At 46.0% G+C, this 24,437-nt stretch overlaps 1 protein-coding gene and 1 pseudogene across 3 annotated transcripts in view; one reads left to right on the plus strand and one right to left on the minus strand.

The window, feature by feature from the left end:
* Nucleotides 1–10,680, minus strand: part of LOC122543434 (uncharacterized) — a 151,101-nt gene extending 140,421 nt beyond the window's left edge. Inside the window, exons 1-3 of one of the 2 annotated variants that reach the window (XM_087982677.1) lie at nucleotides 10,226–10,680; nucleotides 4,013–4,141; nucleotides 1,719–1,972 (exon numbers count right to left, since the gene is read on the minus strand). In XM_087982677.1, coding sequence (XP_087838803.1) covers nucleotides 1,719–1,972; nucleotides 4,013–4,141; nucleotides 10,226–10,400 — 558 coding nt within the window. In that variant the 5' untranslated portion in view covers nucleotides 10,401–10,680. The remainder of the gene's footprint in view (nucleotides 1–1,718; nucleotides 1,973–4,012; nucleotides 4,142–10,225) is intronic. The other variant, XM_087982678.1, reaches the window with a different exon arrangement.
* The window catches only part of LOC122543408 (uncharacterized), a 203,464-nt pseudogene that overhangs the window by 148,180 nt on the left and 30,847 nt on the right, over nucleotides 1–24,437 (plus strand). The gene's annotated exons all lie outside the window — the stretch shown is intronic.

Genomic DNA, 24,437 nt, shown 5'->3' on the forward strand with positions numbered 1-24,437 from the left:
GCTATTTTGTCCAATGTATTTGTGCCAGCTCTCTGCAGGATTGAATCACCTAGTAATGTCTTTTCCACATCACAGCTCCCACATAAAAAGTTGCTGGCCAATTACCAGTTACCTTTAACTTTCTATCAAGTGATCACATGTCTGCATAGTTAAAAACAATTAAAAATCTAAATGAAGCCCCCACACAAGACAGACATTTAGGATTGGCAGCAAAATCTCAATGCTTTTTTAACAAAAAACAATCACATTTGAGGTAAAGTTAAAAATCACACAATACCAGGTTATAGTCCAATAGGTTTATTTGGAAGCACTAGCTTTCAGAGTCCTGCTCCTTCATCAGGTATCTAGCATGGCAGGATCATAAGACATAAGAATTTATAGCAAAAGATCACAATGTCATGCAATTAAAACGACATATTGAACAAACCTAGATTGTTGTTAAGTCTTTCATTTTTAAAAATGGGTTGCAGGTTTTGGTTCATTAATATGTAAATCACATTCTCAAGATAACTTAAGATTTTATATAAAAAAAGGTGACACCTCAGTTCAGACAATGTATTAAAGGGGTGAGGTTAGAGTTTGTCTATATTCCATCTTGAGTCAGACTGATTCTGTTTCCGAAGTAGGAATTTATAAAATGTTATATGGATTAACTGCCTGCAGGTTGTGTGCTTTTTGAGCAAAAATAAAATGTATCTACAAATACAATTCTGCAAATGCAAATTCACCCGATAGACTTATGTGTGTGCTTGTGAGGGCGAGAGAGAGAAAGTGTGAGTGTGTATGTTTGCATATGTGAATGCTTGATAGAGTGTGTGCATGAGTGTGAGAGTATAAGTCTGTGAGAGGGTGTGTGCATGGATCACACTGTGATCTTTTGTTATAAATTGTGTTTTAAGATCCTGCCCCAATAGTTGCCTGATGAAGGAGCAGCACTCTGAAAGCTAGTACTTTCAAATAAACCTGTTGGACTATAACCTGGTGTTGTGTGATTTTTAACTTAGTCCACCCCAGTTCAACACTGGCACCTCCTCATTTGAGGTAGTTCACTTGATTGGGAGTAGAGGATTGTGGGCCAATGGTCCCTCTAGGATGTGCAACCACTGGGAGGTTCCTTACAAGCTGATTAATGTGTCACACATTGGCTTCTGTTTGCATATGCCATTATTATGGTGGAAAGGTATTGTAGTAGTGAGTGGGGAGGGTATGGGGTAGGGAGCAAGGGGTAGATGGGGGCACGGAGTGGGGTCTTTTTTCGATTAACAGTGGGACAAGCTGGGTCCATTATCACTTGAGAGTTTGCAATCACAAGAGGTCATTTTATTGAACCATACAAGATCCTGAAGGGATTTGATAGGTTGAACACAGAGGATGTGGAGGGGCCAGCACTAGGCAATGCAGTTTAACAATAAGACAAAGTGAAAATAAATTGTTTCTTTGAGTCTTTGAAACTCTCTCCTCTAGAAAGTGGAGGCAGATTCATCAATTTTTTTTAAGAAAGAGATATCTAGGCACTTGACCAATAAGACAGTTAAAGGGTATTAGAGATTGGGCAGGACAAACATGACTTTGTCAAATGCTATGGCAGGCCTGAGGGGCCGAACAACTTATTCCAGCATCTGCAGTCATTGTTTTTACCTAACTTATTTTTCTGCCAATTCATATATTCACATAATGTAAAGAATGAGAAGTTTGGTTCCTCTGAGGGTACACATTACCTGCTGACTGGTCAGTCCTATTGCATTTCCCAGTTCTTGTTGCTGGGAAGCAGTGAGATACCGCTGCAACTGGAAACGTTGTTGGAGAACCCGCAGCTGCTCAGCACTGAAGATTGTCCGACCTTTGTATTTCTTTGATATGGATTCCTCAGTCAATTCTCTCTCTTCTACAGAATCTAACCAGGAGTCTCCATGGGCCTTGAGCCTTTCCAAATTATCCTGGGAATCTGCCTCAGATAGGGTGGTGTTGGAGGCTGCAATCAACAAAGATAAACTCTTTGAAAACTGTTTCTAAATTGTAGCAGAGAACACACCTTCAAAATTAAATGCAAGGTTCTTTCCCATCTGCTGTGAACTGTTGAGCTGCTTGTTCAACATCCATTACTGGACAAACGATAGAAAAACTATGAGCAGTAAGTTTGGAAAAGCTGCATGCTTCAGTGTTATAAAGCACAGAAACAGGCCCTTCGGTTCAACTCATCCATGCCAACCAAATTTCCAAAATTGAACTAGACTGAATTGCCTGTGATTTGGTTCTGAACCCTCTAAGCCTTTCCTATTCATCTACCTATCCAAATGTATTTTAAATGTTGTCATTGTACCTGTCTCCACCACTGCCTGTGGCATATACACTCCACTCTCTGTGTGAAAAAGTTGCCACACAGGACCCTTTTAAATTTTACCCTCTCACCTTAAAACTATGCTCTCAACCTTCAGCTTCCTATGCTCCAGGGAAAAAAGTCTCAGTTTCTCCAGACCCTTCTTACAAGCTTCTAATCTCAGCCACATCCTTGTTAATGGTTTTTCACATCCTTTCCAATTTAATAACATCCTTCCCATAGCAGAGCGATCAGACTGTACGCAGTACTCCACATGTGGCCATACCAATGTCTTAGGTAAAAACAATGACTGCAGATGCTGGAAACAAGATTCTGGATTAGTGGTGCTGGAAGAGCACAGCAGTTCAGGCAGCATCCAAGGAGCAGTAAAATCGACATTTCGGGCAAAAGCCGAAACGTCGATTTTACTGCTCCTCAGATGCTGCCTGAACTGCTGTGCTCTTCCAGCACCACTAATCCAGAATACCAATGTCTTGTACAGCTTTAACAACTCCTGCACTCAATGCTTTGACTGATGAAGGTAAGCAGTCAGATGTCTTCTTTACCACTCTACCTTTAAAGCCACCTTCCAGGAATTATGTACCTGCACCTCTAGGTCTCTCTGTTCAATAACACTCTCTAGGGCCCTACCATTAATTGTGTATGTCCTGCTGTAGTTTGTCTTATAAAACTGCAACACCTTAGATTTATCTGAATTAAGCTCCACCTGCCATTTCTCAGCGCGCTGGCCCTAGTTGATCAAGATCCTGTATTACTCCGAAATAACCTTCTTCACTGAGAGACTCCAACTCTCTCTCACGAGAATTATCTTGAGGATGATCCAGGCTGTTTATTATTGGGTGTCAAATGTTCATAAGCCAATTTCCTAACCCATATTCACTTCATCAACAAGTATGCCTGCAATCAGTTCCATAACATCCCGTGTCTTTGGATCTGTTTCAGTTCTTTCTCTGGCTGAAACCCTCATTCACTTGTTTCTCATGTTACCTCTACACTCGACATTTCCAATATTTTGCACAGGATATTTTGTACCATTCTATCTACCCTCTTTCCATCTGCACTCAAGCAAAATACTGCTACCCATAGCTTAGTCCATGCCAAGGCCTGTTTACACACTTTATCTCCACCAGCTGCACTTGCCAACCTAAACTGAAATCATGATTAACTTCATTCTCAGATCACAAATTTTATGCCGGGGACACAATAACAAAAGTAGGGAGATCAAAAGTGATGGCTTCTAAAATTGAGTAGCCTTACTCTCAATGTAAGGTCATTGAGCAAGGCAGGAACCTGCGACCACATTGTAGTTAGTCATTGTCCTTGGGACAGAATTGAGAAAACTGAAGGAAGGTAGCAAAAAAACCTTGCACCTGAGTTAAAAACCTACAAGGTTATATGTCAAGTGCTGGAACATGGGATTAGAGTAGATGAATGTTCAATGACCATTGCAGAAATAATGGGCCAAAAGGTCTCTTTCTGTTCTGTAGAAACATTTGTGACTCTAGTACTACAATCTTCAAGTTTTCAGCAGAATGGTGTTTTCAGATTTACTAGCCTTGGCCCGTGGTATCTTTCTGATCAGAGCTGCTCTCCAAAGCAGTGCAGTCCAGAATATGCAATGTGCAGAACTCAGGCTCATAAGCCCTTGCTGCATGGATTTCATATGTTCCTTACCCACAGATGCAAAGGTTCCTGTCATTACTTCTTTCACCACAAAACCCATGTCACTGGTCTCAGCAAAGTCTCTTTGTACTGAAGAATATTCGTATCCATAACCTCCAACAGATCCAGGAAATGCACCAGCTGCACAAAACATGACATACATTTGTCTTGGTCTAACATACTTAGGCAGCAATATCAAAAGTCTCGAATGTTGCCCAACACATAGGTCCTTTTGTATCTCTGGAAAGGCGCAGCAGGTCAGGCAGCATCCAGGGAACAGGAGAATCGACGTTTCGGGCATAAGCCCTTCTCCTGAAGAAGGGCTTATGCCCGAAACGTCGATTCTCCTGTTCCCTGGTTTCCTGAAGAAGGGCTTATCCCCGAAACGTCGATTCTCCTGTTCCCTGGATGCTGCCTGACCTGCTGCGCCTTTCCAGCAACACATTTCCAGCTCTGATCTCCAGCATCTGCAGACCTCACTTTCTCCTTTTGTATCTCTACCTCATTTTCATTCAGGCAAATATTTTAACTACTACTGTAATTTGCTCTTTTTCTTCTGGCAATGAGAAGTGGGGTTGGGCAATGAGCGAGGTAGCTGGGTTGAAGGACCTTGAAATATTTAATATGGTTACAAAGATTAGATATGTATAATTTGTTGTTGTCTGGTCACTCAAAGTGACAATGAGAGTCAGCAAGATAATAAGTCTACACACTCTCTGGTAGAGGCAACCAGATAGCAACATTTAATAGCTTGTCCTCATTACCCTTGGGCACCAAGTCATACAGGGGAAAAGCCCATCGAGTTTGCATCTACCTAATTTAATGCAATGATACAATAGTGGGATTTGGGGGGTCCTTCAGCTAATTATTTTGTCATCAACAGGAAAATTCACAGTGGAGAAGAATAATAGGTACCCAATGGTGATCCTCAGTGGCTTGATTGGAAATGCCTCAAACTATCCAACTCCTAACCCCTTGGATCAAGCAAAGTTTTGCAGATGCTGGAGTTATGAAACAAAAACAAACAAAAATTGCTGGGGAAACTGCAGACTCGCTAGTTTTTCTAACAATTTCTGTTTATGTTCCTAACCCTTTGCCCTGCAGGGTGGATTGAATCCAGGCAAATTAAGGAAGTGCTGCACTATTAGGTGTTATCTTTTATGAGAGATGTTGATAGTTCATGGCACCATTGGAAAAATAGGACAGGATCTTCACCAACATTTAATAAAGAATGTCCAATAGATCTACTTAGATTTTCAGGAGACATTTTCATTATGTATCCCAAGAATAAAAAGTCAGGTAGAAGGTTGAAGAGAAAATTGAGCAGCGTATTCAAAAAGGAAGACAGCCTTGTAATTATGGTGATGGTTCCCCAAGACCTTTATTAGAGTGCAATGGGAGAAGGATTCAAACATTCACTTCCCTACAGATACTTAAACATGTAAGATCAGTGCTTACAATTTAGAAATAAAGAAAATATTGAGGCCAGTTATTGTACTGGATACGGTTTTAATTAAAACCCAACATCAAAAGTAACAGATAGTATGGGATTATTCCAGGATGATGCTGCTAATGAGAAACAATAGCTATAAAGGGCAACTGGTGGAATGAAGAAGGCCAGGAGATGTTTGTTAATTATTTGTTGACAGAATGGACAGAGAAAGACCACTGGCAAGTCAGTGACCAAGGGCCAAATTGGAATTGCAATTAAACTTGAATAGAGTATTAGGAAAATTATTGCATTATTGGAAATGTTTCTTGTTGGTCATGGTACATCAGCATCAAATGGTCTGAAGCAGCATTTTTTGCCAATCCCTTTTTGTCCTGATCAGCTGGCAAAGCCACTTCAGAGGGCAGTTATGGGTCAGCACTATTGCTGTGGGTCTGGAGTGACATCTAGATGAGCAGATTCACTTTCCTAAAGGGCATCAGTGAACCAGATAGGCTTTTATGATTGACTGTGGTTACACCATGGTCACCATTAGAAGCAGCTTTTAATTCCCGATTTTATTTTTATTGAATTCAAATTTCATTATCTGACATGCTGGGTTTCAAAGTCATGTCCGACCAACATTAGAACTCTTAATGACCAATCTAGTGATGTGGTGACCTCTTCTGATCTCCTTCCACACCGTGACTATCTAGGATTCTATCAGTAGTCAGCTCGACAGTGCTATTCTTTAAAGAGAGAACTACCAGGATTTGAAATAGAGACCAGACATGGTAAATGTTGATAGTGCCTTTGTAACTGGAAAACTATTTCCAGTGGGATGTTTGCAGACAACACAAAACCTTGCTGCTTAGTTAGTCATAAAAATGGCCGGAGACTGCTGCAAGATGTCAATGAATCAGTCATATGGGTAGAAAAGTGACACATTGAATTAATCTGATGAAGTGGGAGGGGAGAGATGCATTAGGGGAGGTCAAACAAGGCTAATGGAACACAATTAATGGGAAAATCAGTCATTGTACACTGAGGGGACATGATGACTTTGTCGTATTATCACTAGACTATTAACCAGAGACTGAGATAATGTTCTGGGGACCTGAGTTTGAATCCAGCTGTAGCAGTGAAATTTGAATTCATTTGGGAGTGGCACAGTGTCTGAGTGGTTAGCACTGCCTCACATCTCCAGGAACCCACGTTCGATTCCAACTTGGGTGACTGTGGAGTTGCACATTCTCCCCGTGTCTGCATGGGTTTCCTCCGAGTGCTCTTGTTTCCTTCCACAATCCAAAGATGTGCAGTTTAGGGTGGATTAGCAATGGGAAATTGTCTCATAGTGTTCTGGGATGTGCAGGTTAGGATGGATTGGCCATGAGAAATTGTCATTTCAGGCAAAAGCCCTTCATGAAGGGCTTTTGCCCGAAATGTTGATTTTCTTGCTCCTTGGATGCTGCCTGACTGACTGTGCTTTACCAACAACACACTCTTGGCTCTAATCTCCAGCATCTGCAGTACTCACTTTCGACATGAGAAATTGTCCCCTAGTGTCCAGGTATGTGTAGGTTAGGGTGGATTGCCCAGGGGCAAATATAGGATATTAGGGTAGGGGAATGGGTCTGGGTGGGTTACTGTTTGGAAGGTTGGTGTGGACTTGTTGGGCCAAAGGGTCTGTTTCCACACTATAGGGGATTCTATGAAATGAAGGATCTTCCTTTGAGTCAGAGTCATACAGCATGGTAGGAGCCTGTGAAGGAGTGAGGATTGAAGGAAATTTGGTGTGTACGTCTGTAGGTCCTTGAGGACAACAAGGAAGGTTGATAGGGCGATTAAGAAAGCTACGGGATAGTTACCTTTATTAGTTGAGGCATAGAATACAAGAGCCGGAGGTTATGATGGATCTGAATATAACATTAGTAAGGCCACCACTGCAATACAGTTTCAGGTGCCACACCAAAGGAAATGTGTGATTGCATTAGACAAGATGCAGAGGAGATTGGCCAGGATGTAACCTGAGTTGGAGTGACTCAACTACGAACAGCAAGTGACAGTTGTTTGCGTTAAAGTAGAAAAACCTGAGGGGGATCCAATTGAGGTATACAAAATTGAGGGTTATAGATAGAGTAAATAGAAAGAAATTTCTCCCTATAATATGGACTTCAATAACCAGGGCCATAGATTGAAGGTAAAGGGCAGGAAGTTTAGCGAAGAAAGAATTTTTAAAAAACGCACAGGTTGGTGAATATCCAGAGCTCATTGTCTGAAAGGGTGACAGAGACAGAAACCATTACTACAGTCAATTGGTTAGATGAACAATTGAAATGCTGCAGCATACAATGCTGGAAAATGGGACTAGGTTGGTTGGATACTTGTGACTGGCACAGACATGATATGCCAATGGGCCTCTTTGCATGTCACATAGCTGAGAAAAATGTGACAGGCTGAGGGTCTTCAATTGGGAAGAGAGAGGCAGACGGCCGGATTGATTGAGGTGTGCAAAAGTGTCAGGGGTGTGGACAGAGTGGATGGGGAAGGCACTGTTTCCCCCTAGCAGGGGGCTCAGTAACTGGGGTGGGAGGGAGCGAGGGAGAGAAGCACAGATTTGAAAGTGACTGATAGAAAGAATACAGCAGACATGAGGAATTTTTGAATTCAGAGGATGTTCAGCAGCTGGAACTCAGTGCATGAAATAGCTGCAGGGTCTGAAATCAATTTAAAAAGGCATCAGGACATGACCCTTGAGCCCTGTAACTTGCAGCGGGAAGTGGGATCAGGCTGCTCTTTCAGCTAGTACAGACCCAATGGGCAGAGTGGCCTCTTTCTGCACCATAACTTTGACTCTAATGGCTATGGAGACCAAGAAGGTCCAACAGACAAAATGACCTATCTCTGATGGAGCTGTGGAAGCATGTATTGCCTATTACTTTCTCCAAATTTTCAAAGTTAAAAATCACACTAGACCAGGTTACAGTGCAACAGATTTATTCGGGAACATTAGCTTTCGGAGCACTGCTCCTTCATCAGGTGGTTTGCTCGGAAAGCTAATGATTCCAAATAAACCTATTGGACTATAACCTGGTATTGTGTGATTTTTAACTTTATCCACCCCAATCCAACACTGGCTCCTCTCTCCCCAATCAATTATCAGTGCCTTCATTCAGAGGGTCTCCTTCCTATTGGAGAGATGTTGTGAAACTTGAAAGGGTTCAGAAAAGATTTACAAGGATGTTGCCAGGGTTGGAGGATCTGAGCTACAGGGAGAGGCTGAACAGGCTGGGGCTGTTTCCCCTGGAGCGTCGGAGGCTGAGAGGTGAATTTTAGATTAGATTAGATTACAGTGTGGAAACAGGCCCTTCGGCCCAACAAGTCCACACCAACCCGCCGAAGCGAAACCCACCCATACCCCTACATTTACCCCTTATCTAACACTACGGGCAATTTAGTATGGCCAATTCACCTGACCCTGCACATCTTTGGACTGTGGGAGGAAACCGGAGCACCCGGAGGAAACCCACGCAGACACGGGGAGAACGTGCAAACTCCACACAGTCAGTCGCCTGAGGCGGGAATTGAACCCGGGTCTCTGGCGCTGTGAGGCAGTAGTGCTAACCACTGTGCCACCGTGCCGCCCACTAATAGAACTTATAGAGGTTTACAAAATCATGAGGGGCACAGATAGGATAAATAGATAAAGTATTTTCCCTGGGGTGGGGGAGTCCAGAACTAGAGGTTTAATATGAGAGTGGAAAGATATAAAAGAGACTGAAGGGGCAATCTTTCATGCAGAGGGTGGTGTGTGTATGGAATGAGCTGCCGGAGGAAGTGGTGGAGGCTGTTACAATTGCAATATTTTAAAAGCATCCGAATGGGTATATGAATAGAAAGGGTTTGGAGGGATATGGACCGGGTGCTGGCAGATGGGACTAGATTGGGTTGGGATATCTGGTCGGCATGGACGGGTTGGACCGAAGGGTCTGTTTCCGTGCTGTACATCTCTATGACTCTATGAGAGAAATGTGTGCGAAACAGCATCTTTATTCTAACCAGTGAGATCATTACATCTTTTGAACATGTGGAAGTCCGAGTTTTCTGAATGTAGAGATTGCTGTGTGGTTCAGAAGTTCGTCACCAAAGTTCGCACGCACACACACAGCGTTCCCTATGAATTCTGTCCACACTGACTCTCAGCAATAGGAGTTACACACCGAGAGCCGCCAGTGTACTGCCCAGAGTCTGCTACAATTCAGAGAAAATGAGATCTGCAGATGCTGGAAATCAGAGTCAAAAATGGTGGCGCTGGAAAAACACAGGCGGTTAGGCAGCATCTGAAGAGCTTGTGCTTCTCCAGCGCCACACTTCTTGAATCTGCTACAATTCGCAGCTCCCTCCGTGCTCAGGCCCAACATATCAGCAGCAGGGGATTGAGCTGTGCCCAATACAGGGCTGAGCCGGCAGGGGTTAGGGAGGGGATGGGAGCAGCAGGATGCTCCGCTGCTGTTCTCAGTTTGATCCAGGTAAAGCCCAATAAACTCCAGCAGGACAACAGAGGTATTATTTGCCAGACTAACACATCCAACCGCATCCTCATATCCACAGAATACAGCTATTCGGCCCATCGTGACTATGCCGTCCCTTTCAAACAGCCGAGGCAGTTGGAAGAGGAGGTTCATTTTTCCGAACCCTCTTTTGAAAGTACCTGCTTCCCGTCGGGAGCCGTGTTGTGTGGGCACCCACCTGGATCCGGTTTTCAGCCTCCGAGCCCGGTGGTCACTGCCCCTTACCTGAATTCCAAGGCTCGCCCTCCACACGTTGGCGTGGACTTTCCAAGAAGTCTCTCTGGGTGACGGGAGTCTGGCCACAGCTGAAGGCACCCTTCCTTTGGTAACCGAAGCAGCAATCCTCCATCTTCGCAGATGGCTTGGTTTGGAAGTGGAAATTCAGAGAAAGTTGGTCCATGCAGCGGTCTTGGACAACAGAGAAAGAAGCAGAAATTCTCCCAGTGCAGTTAACTCCCCATTCCCCAGCCTCCTGTGGCGATCAACTCGGACGATGTGTGAATTAGACGCTAATTACAGCTTTAGTCATGGAAATCTGTTTGGGCATTCCATGGACAACGGAATCGTCAATTTACAGCGAAACTGCCATCCTACATTTGCGAGATAATTCATTAATTATTCGATCTCAAGGAAGGTTTAAATCACAGCAGACTGTTTCTCAGCAAGTGACATAGCGACTGGAAAACCATTTCCGGCAGAGAATGGGTGGGGGAGCCTGTGGCAATCTCCGCCACAGAAAGTGGAAGAGGCCAAAGCATTTAATGTTTTCAATGAGGATTAATGTTAATGATTTAGACGAAGGAACTGAATGTAATATTTCCAAGTGTGCAGATGACACACAGCTGGTGGGAGGGTGAACTATGAGGAGGATGCAGAGAGTTTGCAGTGTGATTTGGACTGGCTGAGTGAGGGGGCAAATGCATGACCATACGAGGATAGGCGAAAGTGAAGACTGCAAATGCTGGATCAGGATGGAGGGCTTTTGCCTGAAACGTCGATTTTCCTGGTCCCTGGATGCTACCTGACCTGCTGTGCTTTTCCAGCACTGCTGTAATCTAGACTCTGGTTTCCAGTATCTGCAGGCCTCACTTTCGCCTAGTTGATTTTAACCTTACTGCGAATCCTCTTACAAGGATGCCTACCATACAAGTGTAGACCATTCAGCCCATAAAGCCGGTTCCATCATTCAATGAGATCATGGCTGGTCTGTGGCCTAACTCCACATAACTACCTTTGGTCCATACCCCTTAATACTTTTGCTTAACAAAAATCTATCTCAGGTTTAAAGTGAAGAACTAATCTAGCATCCACTGCTGTTTGTGAAACAGAGTTCCAAACCTCTATCATCCTTCGTATATAGATGCACTTTCCAATATCCCTGCTGAATAATCAGGGCGGCACAGTGGTTAGCACTGCTGCCTCACAGTGCCAGGGACCCAGGTTGAATTCCCAACTTGGGCAACTGTCTGTGTGGAGTTTGCACATTCTCCCCGTGTCTGCATGGGTTTCCTCCAGGCACTCTGGTTTCCTCCCACACAGGTTAATTGGCCATTTTAAATTGCCCATAGTGTTAGGTGCATTAGTCAGAGGGAAGTGGGTTACTCTTCAGAGGGTCGGTGTGGACTGGTTGGGCCGAAGTGCATGTTTCCACACTGTAGGGAATCTAATCTAATCTAAGTCTCAGATCCTTGTTCTAGAGTCCCCTACCAGTGGGAATAGTTTATCTTTATGTGGGCGAAAGTGAGTTTTGCAAATGCTGGAGAGTGTGGTGCTGGAAAAGCACAGTAGGTCAGGCAGCACCTGAGGAGCAGGACAATCAACATTTCGGGCAAAAGCCCTTCATCAGGAATGAGGCTGGGAGGCTCGGGGGTGGAGAGATAAATGGGAAGGGAGCTGGGGAGGGGGGAAGGGGGGCGGGGGGGTGAAATGTAGCTGAGAGTGCGATAGGTGGATGGAGGTGGGGGTAAAGGTGATAGGTTGGAGGGGAGAGTGAAACGGATAGGTGGGAAGGAAGAAGGACAGGTAGGACAGGTCATGAGAACAGAACTGAGCTGGAAGGTTGGAACTGGGGTTGGGTGGGGGGAGACGAAATGATGAAACTGATGAAATCCACATTGGTGCCCTGGGATTGGAGGGTCCTGAGACAGAAGATGAGGCGTTCTTCCTCCAGGCGCCGGGTGATAAGAGAGAGGTAATGGAGGAGGCCCAGGACCTGCATGTCCTCGGCAGAGTAGGAGAAGGAGTTAAAGTGTTTGGCCACAGGGCAGTGGGGTTGATTGGTCTGGATGTCCTGGAAATGTTCTTTGATGTTTATCTTTATGCACCCTGGCTTTTCCTGTTAATGGGGATAAATGTGATGTCATTCACTTTAGTAGCAAAAATAATAAGGTAGATAATTATTTGAGAGAAGAGAACACGGGTCAACATGGTGGCTCAGTGGTTAGTACTGCTGCCTCACAGCACCAGGGACTTGGGTTCAATTCCAGCCTTAGTGTTCAGGGATATGTAGTCAGGAGTAAATGTAGGATAGGAGAAATGGGTCTGGGTGGACTTGTTGGGCTGAATAGCCTGTTTCCACACTGTAGGAATTCTATTAAAAAAAATTCTATCAACAAGACCTGAGTATCCTCATTGTCAAAGGTGCAGCAGGCAGTAAAGAAGGCAGACTATGCTGGCCTTCTTAGCAAGAGGATTCAAGTACAGGAACAAGGATATCTTGCTGCAGTTATGCACAGAACTGGTGAGGTCACGCCTGGATACTGTGTGCAGTTGTGGTCTCCTTTACCTGAGGATGGACGCTCTTGCTGTCGAGGGAATGCAGCAAAGGTTTACCAAATTGATTCCTGGGATGGCAGGACTGACAGATGAGAAGAGGTTAAGTCGATTAGGATTGTATTCGTTGGAGGTCAGAACAATGAGGGCAATCTCATTAAAACCAGTAAAGTTCTAATAGGACTCGACAGGTTAGATGTGAGGTTATTCCTGACAGTGGCGGTGGTGGTGGTGGCGGGGGGATTCCAGAATTGGTGGTCATAATTCATGGATAAGGGGTAAACTTATCAGAAGTGAAGAGAATTTCCTTCACCCAGAATGCTAAGCCTGTGGAATTCACTACCACAGAAGATGGTTGATACCAAATTATTGAGTTTTCAAGAAGGAGGTAGATATCATTCCTGTGGCTAAAGTGATATGGGGAGCTGGGGTAGGATTAGGGTATTGAGTTCGATGATCTTTAGAAGAAAAATCATTTGTGGGATGTGAGTGATTCTGGCTGGCCAGTACTTATTGCCTGTCCCTAGTTGCCCTTGAAAATGTGGTGATCAGTTGACTTCCTGAACTGCTGCAGTCCACCTGTTGTGGGTGACGTGTAATGCCATTAGGGAGGGAATTCCAGGATCCTGACCCAGCAACAGTGAAAGAACAGCCATATATTTCCAAGTTAGGATAGTGCGGGGGATGGTGTTCCCACGTATCAGCTGCCCTTGTCTTTCTGGAAGAGGTTGTGGGCTTATAAAATGCGTATGAAGATCTTTGGTAAATTTCTGGAAAGTGTCTTGTAAATAGTACACACTGCTGCTATTGAGCGTCAGTGCAAAGCAAGTGGGTTACTTTGGTCTGGGTGATATCAAACTTCTCAAGTATTGTTGGGGCTGCACTCATCCAGGCAAGGGGGGGATATTCCATCACACTCCTGGCTTGTGCCTTGTAGATAGTGGACAGGCTTTGGGGAATCAGGTTACTCCTGGGAATACTCACCACATTATTCATAAAATCATAGTGGGGGGCGGGCGGGGGGAAGCATGGTGGCTCTGTGGTTAGACTGCTGCCTCAGAGCGCCAGGAACCCTGGTTCAATTCCAGCCTCAGTGTCTGTGTGGAGTTTGCACATTCACCTGTGTCTGCGTGGGTTTCCTCCAGGTGCTCCAGTTTCCTCCCACAATCCAAAGATGTGCTGACTCAGTGGATTGACTGCGCTAAATTGCCCACAGTGTTCAGAGATGCATAGGTTAGGTGCATTAGTCAGGGGTAAATGTAGAGTAATGGGGATTGGGTTTGTGTGGGATGCTCTTCGGAGGGTCGGTGTGGACTTGTTGGGCCAAGGGCCTGTTTCCACACTGTAGGGATTCTAAGATTCTAAGCTGTACAGAATGGAAACAGACCCTTCGGTCCAACTTGCCCATGCTGACCAGATATCTTAAATTAATCTAATTCTATTTACTAACATTTGGCCCATATCCCTTTTCCTAGCCTGCTGTTGTAGTGACTGTATTTACGTGATCAGTCCAGTTGGGTTTCTGGTCAACAATAATCCCAGGATGTTTGATAGTGGGGAATTCAATGATGGTAACACCATTGAATACCAAAGGGTGTGGGGTGATTAGATTATTGGTGATATGGATATTGATCATATCTTGTTACATTTGACATGGACTGCTTCATGAATACTGTGCAATTATTGGTGAACGAACACGCCTGCTTCTGAATTTATTGTGTCTCGGTATTGTGTACCGAGGCACAGTGAAAAGCTTTGTCTTGCGAGCAATACAGGCAGATCACAGAATTAAGTAGCATAGAAAAGGAAATAATAGATAAATAGTGACAAAAACAAAAACACAGGTACAGGCGAATGTTAAGAGTTTGAGAGTCCATTCAGTATTCTAACAACAGTTGGGTAGAAACTGTCTTGAAACCGGCTGGTGCATGTGTTCAGGCTTCTGTACCTTCTCCCCGATGGTAGAGGTTGCAGAAAAACATTGCCAGGGTGGGATGGATCTTTGAGAATGCTGGCAGCCTTTCCTTGACAGCGGGCCTGGTAGATGGATTCTATAGATGGGAGGTTGGCCTTTGTGATTGTCCGGGCCGAGTTCACCACTCTCTGTAACCGTCTCTGATCTTGAATGGTACAGTTGCCGTACCAGGTAGTGATATATCCAGGCATAGGTGCGACATTGAGAGCATTCTAAAAGTTGTCGAGGGTATTTGCCGTCATGCCAAATTTCCTCAGCTGCCAAAGGAAGAGACGTTGTTGGGCCTTTGTAGCAGTGTGTCCACATGAAGAGTCCAAGAAAGCTTGTTGTGGATGACCACTCCCCAGAGCTTGACATTCCCCACTTGTTCCACCTCTGTGCTGTTAATGTGTAGTGGGGGAGGGCATGAGTAACATCCTGTCGAAAGTCAATAATGAGTTCCTTGGTTTTGCTGGCATTGAGAGCTAGGTTGTTCTCAGTGCACCATTTTTCCAGGTCTTCCACCTCCCGTCAGTAGTCTGTTTTGTTGCCATCTGAGATTCGACCGACTATGTCAGCGAACTTGTAAATGGCATTAGTCTAGCATTTGGCGACGCAGTCATGGGTAATCAGTGAGTACAATAGGGGACTGAATACGCACCCCTGGGGGGACTCCAATGTTGAGTGTTAGTGAGGATGAAATAGTGTCCCTAATCTTCACTGATTGTGGCCTGTGGGTCAGGAAACTGAGGATCCAGTTGCGGAGAGTGGGGCTTAGTCCGAGATCACTAAGTTTAGTAATCAGTTTCAAGGGGATAATAGTGTTGAAGGCTGAACTGTAGTCAATGAGTGGGATTGTGGGTCAATCTGTAGTCAATGAGCACCCGAGCTACAAATCTTCGCACAAACTTTGAATGAGTGGGATTCTTATGTCGCTGTTCTTGGTGTCAAGATGTTTTAGGGAGGAGTGAAGGGCAAGTCATAGAGATGTACAGCATGGAAACAGACCCTTCGGTCCAACCTATCTATGCTGACCAGATATCCCAACCCAATCTAGTCCCACCTGCCAGTACCCCGCCCATATCCCTCCAAACCCTTCCTATTCATATACCCATCCAAATGCCTCTTAAATGTTGCAATTGTACCAGCCTCCACCACATCCTCTGGCAGCTCATTCCATACATGTACCACCCTCTGCGTGAAAAAGTTGCCCCTTAGGTCTCTTTTATATCTTTCCCCTCTCACCCTAAACCTATGCCCTCCAGTTCTGGACTCCCCGACCCCAGGGAAAAGACTTTGCCTAATTATCCTGTCCATGCCCCTCATAATTTTGTAAACCTCTATAAGGTCATCCCTCAGCCTCTGACGCTCCAGGGAAAACAGCCCCAGCCTGTTCAGCCTCTTCCTATAGCTCAAATCCTCCAACCCTGGCAACATCCTTGTAAATCCTTTCTGAACCCTTTCAAGTTTCACAGCATCCTTCCGATAGGAGGGAGACCAGAATTGCACGCAATATTCCAACAGTGGCCTAACCAATGTCCTGTACAGTTGCAACATGACCTCCCAACTCCTCTACTCAATACTCTGACCAATAAAGGAAAGCATACTAAACGCCTTCTTCACTATCCTATCTGACATGGATCTGTTGGTCCGATAGGCAAATTGGAGTGGATCAAGAGTAGTGGGAAAGCTGGAGTTGATTAATGCCATGACCAGCCTTTCAAAGCATTTCATGATCACTGAAGTTAGGGCCACTGGGTGGTAGTCATTGAGACATGCTGCATGAGCCTTCTTAGGCACAGGGATGATGTTGGCCCTCTTGAAACAGGCAGGGGCAGTGGCCTGCTGCAGGGAGAGGTTGAAGATGTCCAAGAAGACCTCTGCCAGTTGATCTGCGCATGCTGAGAGTGCACAGCCTGGTACTTTGTCTGACCTTATGATGGAGAAAAGATCATTGATGAAGCAGTTGGAGATGGTTGGGCCGAGGACACTGTCTTGAGGAATTCCTGCAGAGATGACTGACCTTCAAAAATCACTACCGTTTTCTTATGTGTCAGGTATGACTCCAATCACCATAGAGTTTGCCCCTGAAACCCATTGATTCCAGTGTTCCAAGGCTCCTTGATACTGCACTCAGTCAAATGCAGCCTTGATGTCAAGGGCTGTCGCGCACCCCTCCCCAATGGAATTCAATTCTTTTGTCCGTGTTTGAACCAATGCTGCAATGAGCTCAGGAGCTGAGTGACTCTGGAGGATCCCAAACTGGGCGTCAGTGAGCAGGTTATTGCTGAGCAGGTGCTGCTTGATAGTACTGTAAATGACACCTTCCATTACTTCACCGATGATCGAGAGTAATTGATGGATAATTGGCTGGGTTGGATTCATCCTGCTTTTCATGTTCGGCGTATACCTGGGCAATTTTCCGCATTGTGTAGATGCCAGTGTTGTAACTGTACTGGAACAGCTTGGCTAGAGGAGTGGGAAGTTCTGGAGCTCAGATCTTTGGTACTATTGCTGGAATGTTGTCAGGGCCTATAGACTTTATAGTGTCCAATGTCTCCCTATTTCTTGACATTACATGGGGTGAATCAAATTGGCTGAAGTCTGGTATCTGTAATTGAATGACTGAGCAGTCTTGAGAGGTAGAATGGCCAACCCCTGCTCTTAGCTTCTATGTTTCCATGTACGGAGTTGGATTGAGCTCTTGGTGCTAAAACAATCAAAGGATATGGGGGGAAAATGAGAACAGGGCTATTGAGTTGGGTAGAAAGTGAGGTCTGCAGATGCTGGAGATCAGAGCTGAAAATGTGTTGCTGGAAAAGCGCAGCAGGTCAGGCAGCATCCAGGGAACAGGAGAATCGACGTTTTGGGCATAAGCCCTTCTTCAGGAATGGGGAAAGTTTGTCCAGCAGGCTAAGATAAAAGGTAGGGAGGAGGGACTTGGGGGAGGGGCATTGGAAATGTGATAGGTGGAAAGAGGTCAAGGTGAGGGTGATAGGTCAGACTGGGGTGGGGGCGGAGAGGTCAGGAAGAAGATTGCAGGTTAGGAAGGCGGTGCTGAATTCGATGGATTTGACTGAGACAAGGTGGGGGGAGGGGAAATGAGGAAACTGGTGAAATCCGAGTTCATCCCTTGTGGTTGGAGGGTTCCTAGGCGGAAGATGAGGCGCTCTTCCTCCAACCTTCGTTTTGTTGTAGTCTGGCGATGGAGGAGTCCAAAGACCTGCATATCCTTGGTGGAGTGGGAGGGGGAGTTGAAATGTTGAGCCACAGGGTGGTTGGGTTGGTTGGTCCGGGTGTCCCAAAGGTGTTCTCTGAAACGCTCCGCAAGTAGCCGGCCTGTCTCCCCAATATAGAGGAGGCCACATCGGGTGCAGAGGATGCAATAGATGATGTGTGTGGAGGTGCAGGTGAATCTGTGGCGGATATGGATATTGAGTTGGGTGACTAGCCATGATTAAAGTGGAGAGCTGAATGGCCTACTCCTGCTCTTATTTTCTATGTTTTTAGACTGGGTAAATACAGGGAGGCCTCTTCTGGAGCACTGTATGCAATCCTGATTGCCCTGCTATAGGAAGGATATAATTAAATTGGACAGAGTTCAGCAAAGATTTACCACGATGTTGCCAGAAAGGGACTATAAAGTTATAAGAATATGCCAGTCTTGACTGGACTGTAGGAGGTTGAGCATGAACATGAGCACAGATATGGTGAATAGAGTCATAGAAAGTAAGGGTCTTTTCCCTAAACTGGGGGATTTCAAAACTACGGGGAAATATAACAGATTCACAGAGAGGAAATTCCTTTTTTTGTCTTAAATGGGTAGTCACTTATTCTGACATGTTGCCCTTTGGTCCTAGACTCTCTCACAATGAGAAACCATTTTCCCTGTCAAGTTCACTCAGAATTTTGTATGTTTCACTAAGGTTGCCACTCATTCTTCCAAATTCCAATCAATATAGGCCCACCTGTGCAACCTCTCCTCCTAAGATAGACCCTCCATGTAAATTCAGCAGCACTTTGTTCCTCTTGTACTTTGTGTCCCTATTAATGATGCCTAGGATACTACAGGCTTTTTAAACTGCTGTCTCAACCCCATCCTGCCACATTCAGTGACTTCGATGCACTTTCACCCAGGTTCTTTTGTCTTGATTCCTCTCTTAACACAGTCTCCTTAATTCTAATGATTTGGAGATACTGGGGTGTACAAAGTTAAAAATCACACAACACCAGGTTATAGTCCAACAGGTTTAATTGGAAGCACACTAGCTTTCCGGAGCACAGCTCCTTTATCAGGTGGTTGTGAAGGACACAATTGTAAGACACAGAATTTATAGCAAAAGTTTACAGTGTGATGTAACTGAAATTATACACTGAAAAATACCTTGATTGTTTGTTGAGTCTCTCATCTGTTAGAATGACCATGATAGTTTCACTTCTTTCATGTGTAAATCACAAAACCTTTTTAAAAAGTTACATTTTCAGGTTAATTGTAACAATTAGTGGAGAAAGTGAGGTCTGCAGATGCTGGAGATCAAAGTTGAAACTTTATTGCTGGAACAGCACAGCAGGTCAGGCAGCATCCAGGGAACAGGAGATTCGACGTTTCGGGCACAGGCCCTTCTTCAGGAATGAGCAGAGAGTGTTCAGCAGGAGAAGATAAAAGGTAGGGAGGAGGGACTTGGAGGAGGGGCGTTGGAAATGTGATAGGTGGAAAGAGGTCAAGGTGAGGGTGATAGGTCGGAGTAGGATGGAGGCGGAGAGGTCAAGAAGAAGACTGCAGGTCAGGAAGGCGGTGCCGGGCTGGAGGGATCCGGCTGAAACAAGGTGGGGGGAGGGGGGATGAAGAAACTGGTGAAGTCCAAGTTCATCCCCTGTGGTTGGAGGGTTCCCAGTCGGAAGATAAGACGCTCCTCCTCCGACCGTCGGGTTGTTGTGGTTTGGCGGTGGATGAGTCCAATGACCTGCATATCCTCGGTGGAGTGGGAGGGGGAGTTGAAATGCTGTGCCACAGGTTGGTTGGGTTGGTTCGTCCGGGTGGCCCAGAGGTGCTCTCTGAATCGCTCCGCAAGTAGGCGGCCTGTCTCCCCAATATAGAGGAGGCCACACCGGCTGCAGCGGATGCAGTAGATGATGTGGGTGGAGGTGCAGGTGAATCTGTGGCGGATATGGAAGTTTCCTTTGGGGCCTTGGAGAGAAGTGAGGGGGGCGGTGTGGGCGCAGGTGTTGCACCTCCTGCGGTTGCAAGGGAAGGTGCCGGGAGTGGTGGTTGGGTCGGTGGGGGGTGTGGATCTGACAAGGGAGTCGCGGAGGGAGTGGTCTCTACGGAAAGCTGATAGGGGAGGGGAGGGAAATATATCCTTGGTGCTGGGGTCTGTTTGGAGGTGGCGGAAGTGACGGCGGATGATGCGCTGTACATGGAGATTGGTGGGGTGGTAGGTGAGGACCAGTGGGGTTCTGTCCTGGTGGCGGTTGGAGGGGCGGGGCTCAAGGGCAGAAGAGCGGGAAGTGGAGGAGATGCGGTGGAGGGCACCATCGACCACGTCGGGGGGGAAATTGCGGTCCTTGAAGAAGGAGGCCATCTGTGTTGTACGTATTTTGAACTGGTCCTCCTGGGAGCAGATGCGGCGGAGACGAAGGAATTGGGAGAATGGGATGGCGTTTTTACAGGGGGCAGGATGGGAGGAGGTGTAGTCCAGGTAGCTGTGGGAGTCGGTTGGTTTGTAGTAGATGTCCGTGTTGATTCGGTCAACACGGACTAGACCTTTCTGTTTCTATCTCAGGCGACCGAATCAACACGGACATCTACTACAAACCAACCGACTCCCACAGCTACCTGGACTACACCTCCTCCCATCCTGCCCCCTGTAAAAACGCCATCCCATTCTCCCAATTCCTTCGTCTCCGCCGCATCTGCTCCCAGGAGGACCAGTTCAAAATACGTACAACACAGATGGCCTCCTTCTTCAAGGACCGCAATTTCCCCCCCGACGTGGTCGACGGTGCCCTCCACCGCATCTCCTCCACTTCCCGCTCCTCCGCCCTTGAGCCCCGCCCCTCCAACCGCCACCAGGACAGAACCCCACTGGTCCTCACCTACCACCCCACCAATCTCCATGTACAGCGCATCATCCGCCGTCACTTCCGCCACCTCCAAACAGACCCCAGCACCAAGGATATATTTCCCTCCCCTCCCCTATCAGCTTTCCGTAGAGACCACTCCCTCCGCGACTCCCTTGTCAGATCCACACCCCCCACCGACCCAACCACCACTCCCGGCACCTTCCCTTGCAACCGCAGGAGGTGCAACACTTGCGCCCACACTTCCCCCCTCACAACTCTCCAAGGCCCCAAGGGAAACTTCCATATCCGCCACAGATTCACCTGCACCTCCATCCACATCATCTACTGCATCCGCTGCAGCCGGTGTGGCCTCCTCTATATTGGGGAGACAGGCCGCCTACTTGCGGAGCGATTCAGAGAGCACCTCTGGGCCACCCGGACGAACCAACCCAACCAACCTGTGGCACAGCATTTCAACTCCCCCTCCCACTCCACCGAGGATATGCAGGTCATTGGACTCATCCACCGCCAAACCACAACAACCCGACGGTCGGAGGAGGAGCGTCTTATCTTCCGACTGGGAACCCTCCAACCACAGGGGATGAACTTGGACTTCACCAGTTTCTTCATCCCCCCTCCCCCCACCTTGTCTCAGCCGGATCCCTCCAGCCCGGCACCGCCTTCCTGACCTGCAGTCTTCTTCTTGACCTCTCCGCCTCCATCCTACTCCGACCTATCACCCTCACCTTGACCTCTTTCCACCTATCACATTTCCAACTCCCCTCCTCCAAGTCCCTCCTCCCTACCTTTTATCTTCTCCTGCTGAACACTCTCTGCTCATTCCTGAAGAAGGGCCTGTGCCCGAAACGTCGAATCTCCTGTTCCCTGGATGCTGCCTGACCTGCTGTGCTGTTCCAGCAATAAAGTTTCAACTGTAACAATTAGTGTCAACGCAGATAAGATGTTGAGATATTGAAGGTGTTAGCCCCCTGTGTTCCCTGTCTGTGCCATAATGTTTAGACTGATTTTAATCTAAAAAGTGAGTTAACAGAGTCTTACATGGATTCATGCAGTTTTTGAGCAAAGTACAATGTAACTCTGCAAGTACAAATTCACCCCACAAACGTATATGTGTATGTGTGCATGCATGTGTGTGTGTGTGTTTGTCTGGGATGGGGGTTTGTGAGTGTCTGTGAGAGAGAGTGTATATATGAGTGTGTGTGTGTGTGAGTGTAAAGTGGTCTAAATCTGTAAGAGGGTGCATGTGTGAGTCCGTGTGTCTGGAGGAGTGTGTGTGTGAGTGTCTGTTTGCATGTCTATGTATAGGAATGCCTGTGTGTGTGTGCATGTAGGAGTGTCTGTGTGTGTGTGTATAGTGCAATGGTGGTCGCCTGTAATGTGACATGAACCCAAGGTCCCGGTTGAGGCCCTCCCTATGGGTACTGAACTTAGCTATCAGCCTCTGCTCGGCCACTTTTTGCTGCTGCCTGTCCTGAAGTCCACCTTGGAGGATGGTCACCCAAAGGTCCGAGGTCGAATGTCCTGGACCACTGAAGTGTTCCCCAACTGGGAGGGAACCCTCCTGTATGTTGATTGTTGTGTGGTGCCCATTCATCTGTTGCCGTAGCCTTTGCTCATTTTCATCAATGTACCATGCCTCAGGTAGTTCTAATTGTTGCCCGCATTCTTTCTTCCTCAGTGAATCATTTTGTTTTCCTCTGCACTCCTCTCCAATGGTAAGTACAGTAATCTCCCAACTCAACCAGCTTGTCTATACCCTTTCTTCTGCTCCCCACTATCCTCCTCACACTTTACAATACTTAAGTTTTTTTTATCAGTTTTTTAAAACTTCAAAATCTCATCTTGCAGACCCCAGCTGAATCCCACAAAACCCAAATTTGTGTCGACTTAAAAAGATCACTTAAGACAATTATCAGTACCTTCCTAGTTACTTCTGATCAAGCAGTAGCCACTCATCTCTGCCTCTTCTGTGGCACTTCTCTTGATTTTAATAGTGGCCTGGAATCCCCCACTCTGGTTTCAACCTCCCTCCAGTTTTCCCCCAGTAGAGCTCTAAAGGAGGACAACCTCCTGAATGTGAATCTACTTTTCCATTCCTGGCATGGTTTGTTTATTCCCCCACAAACATTTCTACTTCCCTGCTCATAGTGCCTGTGAGTCATTCCCTCCCTACAGGAGGCACGCTGGGGAAATGCAGCAACACCAGCCAATCACTAAACATCAGACAGTAACGTCTGTCAGGAAGGAAAAGTAAAAGCAGCCTGTCAACTGTGGCAGCGAGAGAGAGATCACAAGCATTGTTACTGATTCTGGCAACCATCCTGATGAAGGTTTTAATTTCCAACCATGGAATCTGTAAAGGAGCTGCCCGTGGCCACCCACGTGGGCCGTCAAGTTACAGGTAAAACCAGGGACGGGCCAGAGAGTCGGGAGAGAGAGAGAGATAACCGTGTTGTAGACACTAAACGCCCTCTCTTTCTGTTTCATATTCTGTACTAGTTCCAATAAAACCTTTCAGTTTTATTAAGGACAGAAAATATTGTAAATTAGCAACAAATCCATCAATGCCTGTAGCAGTAACAAGTTGATGTCTAAAGAGAAGGCAGTTTGATATTTTAGCAGAATTTACTTTCTGTTTAGAAGTCTCCAGTTGGCACTGCTTAGATTTTGTGCTGATGAAGGAGCGGTGCTCCGAAAGTTAGTGTGCTTCCAATTAAACCTGTTGGATATTACCTGGTGTTGTGTAATTTTTAACTTAGATTTTGTGCAACCTTTTCATTCTCGCTCTCTTGCTGAACCTCCATGTTAAAGGTGCTTCCATTAACGAACAAAGTCAAAAGTCCCACAATGCCAGGTTATATTCGAACTGTATATTTAAAATCACAATCTTTTAGAACACTGCTCCTTCACATGACAAAGGGGCAGTGCCCCGAAACCTTGCGATTTTAAATAAATCTGTTGGACTATAACCTGATACTTTTGACTTTGTCCACCCTAGTTCAACACTGGTACCTCCACATCATTGATTTACAGAAACCAGACGAGAGACTGTTCAACTCACGCTGTTCCTGTTCTCTGTGCTCCATACAAATGAAACTCATGTCCCCACCCGTACTCGGATCCCATTCTCCCCTTTCCTTCTCCTGCTATTATACACAGAAATAGAAGTAGGCCATTCAGGCAATCACAAGTAGAGTATGGGTCATTAACTTGGATTTCTCTGCACAGACACTGTCTGACCTGCGGAGCTTTACAGCAACTTCTGTTTTTGTTTCTGATTTGCAGCATCTGCAGTTCTTTAAGTTTTTATTCATTATTATCATCCTGATGATTCCTGATGAAGGGCTTTTGCCCAAAATGTCAATTTTCCTGCTCTCGGATGCTGCCTGACCTGCTGTGCTTTTCCAGCACCACTCTAATCTCCAGCATCTGCAGGACCCTCTTTCACAATTATTATCATCCTCAACTCCACTTTCCAGTAAACCCTAGGTTCCCATAGTGATTAAAAATCTATCTCAGCCTTCAATATACTTAATGACCCAGCCTCAATAGCCCTCTTCAGTACTGAGGGAGAGCCTGTGGGAGTGGGTCTGTGGGAGTGCTGCATTGTGTTGGAGGGTCAGTACT

The sequence above is a fragment of the Chiloscyllium plagiosum genome, unplaced genomic scaffold, assembly GCF_037043375.1.
Source record: "Chiloscyllium plagiosum isolate Xiang-an unplaced genomic scaffold, Cpla_swu_hap1 HiC_scaffold_44, whole genome shotgun sequence".
Lineage (NCBI taxonomy): Eukaryota > Metazoa > Chordata > Chondrichthyes > Orectolobiformes > Hemiscylliidae > Chiloscyllium > Chiloscyllium plagiosum.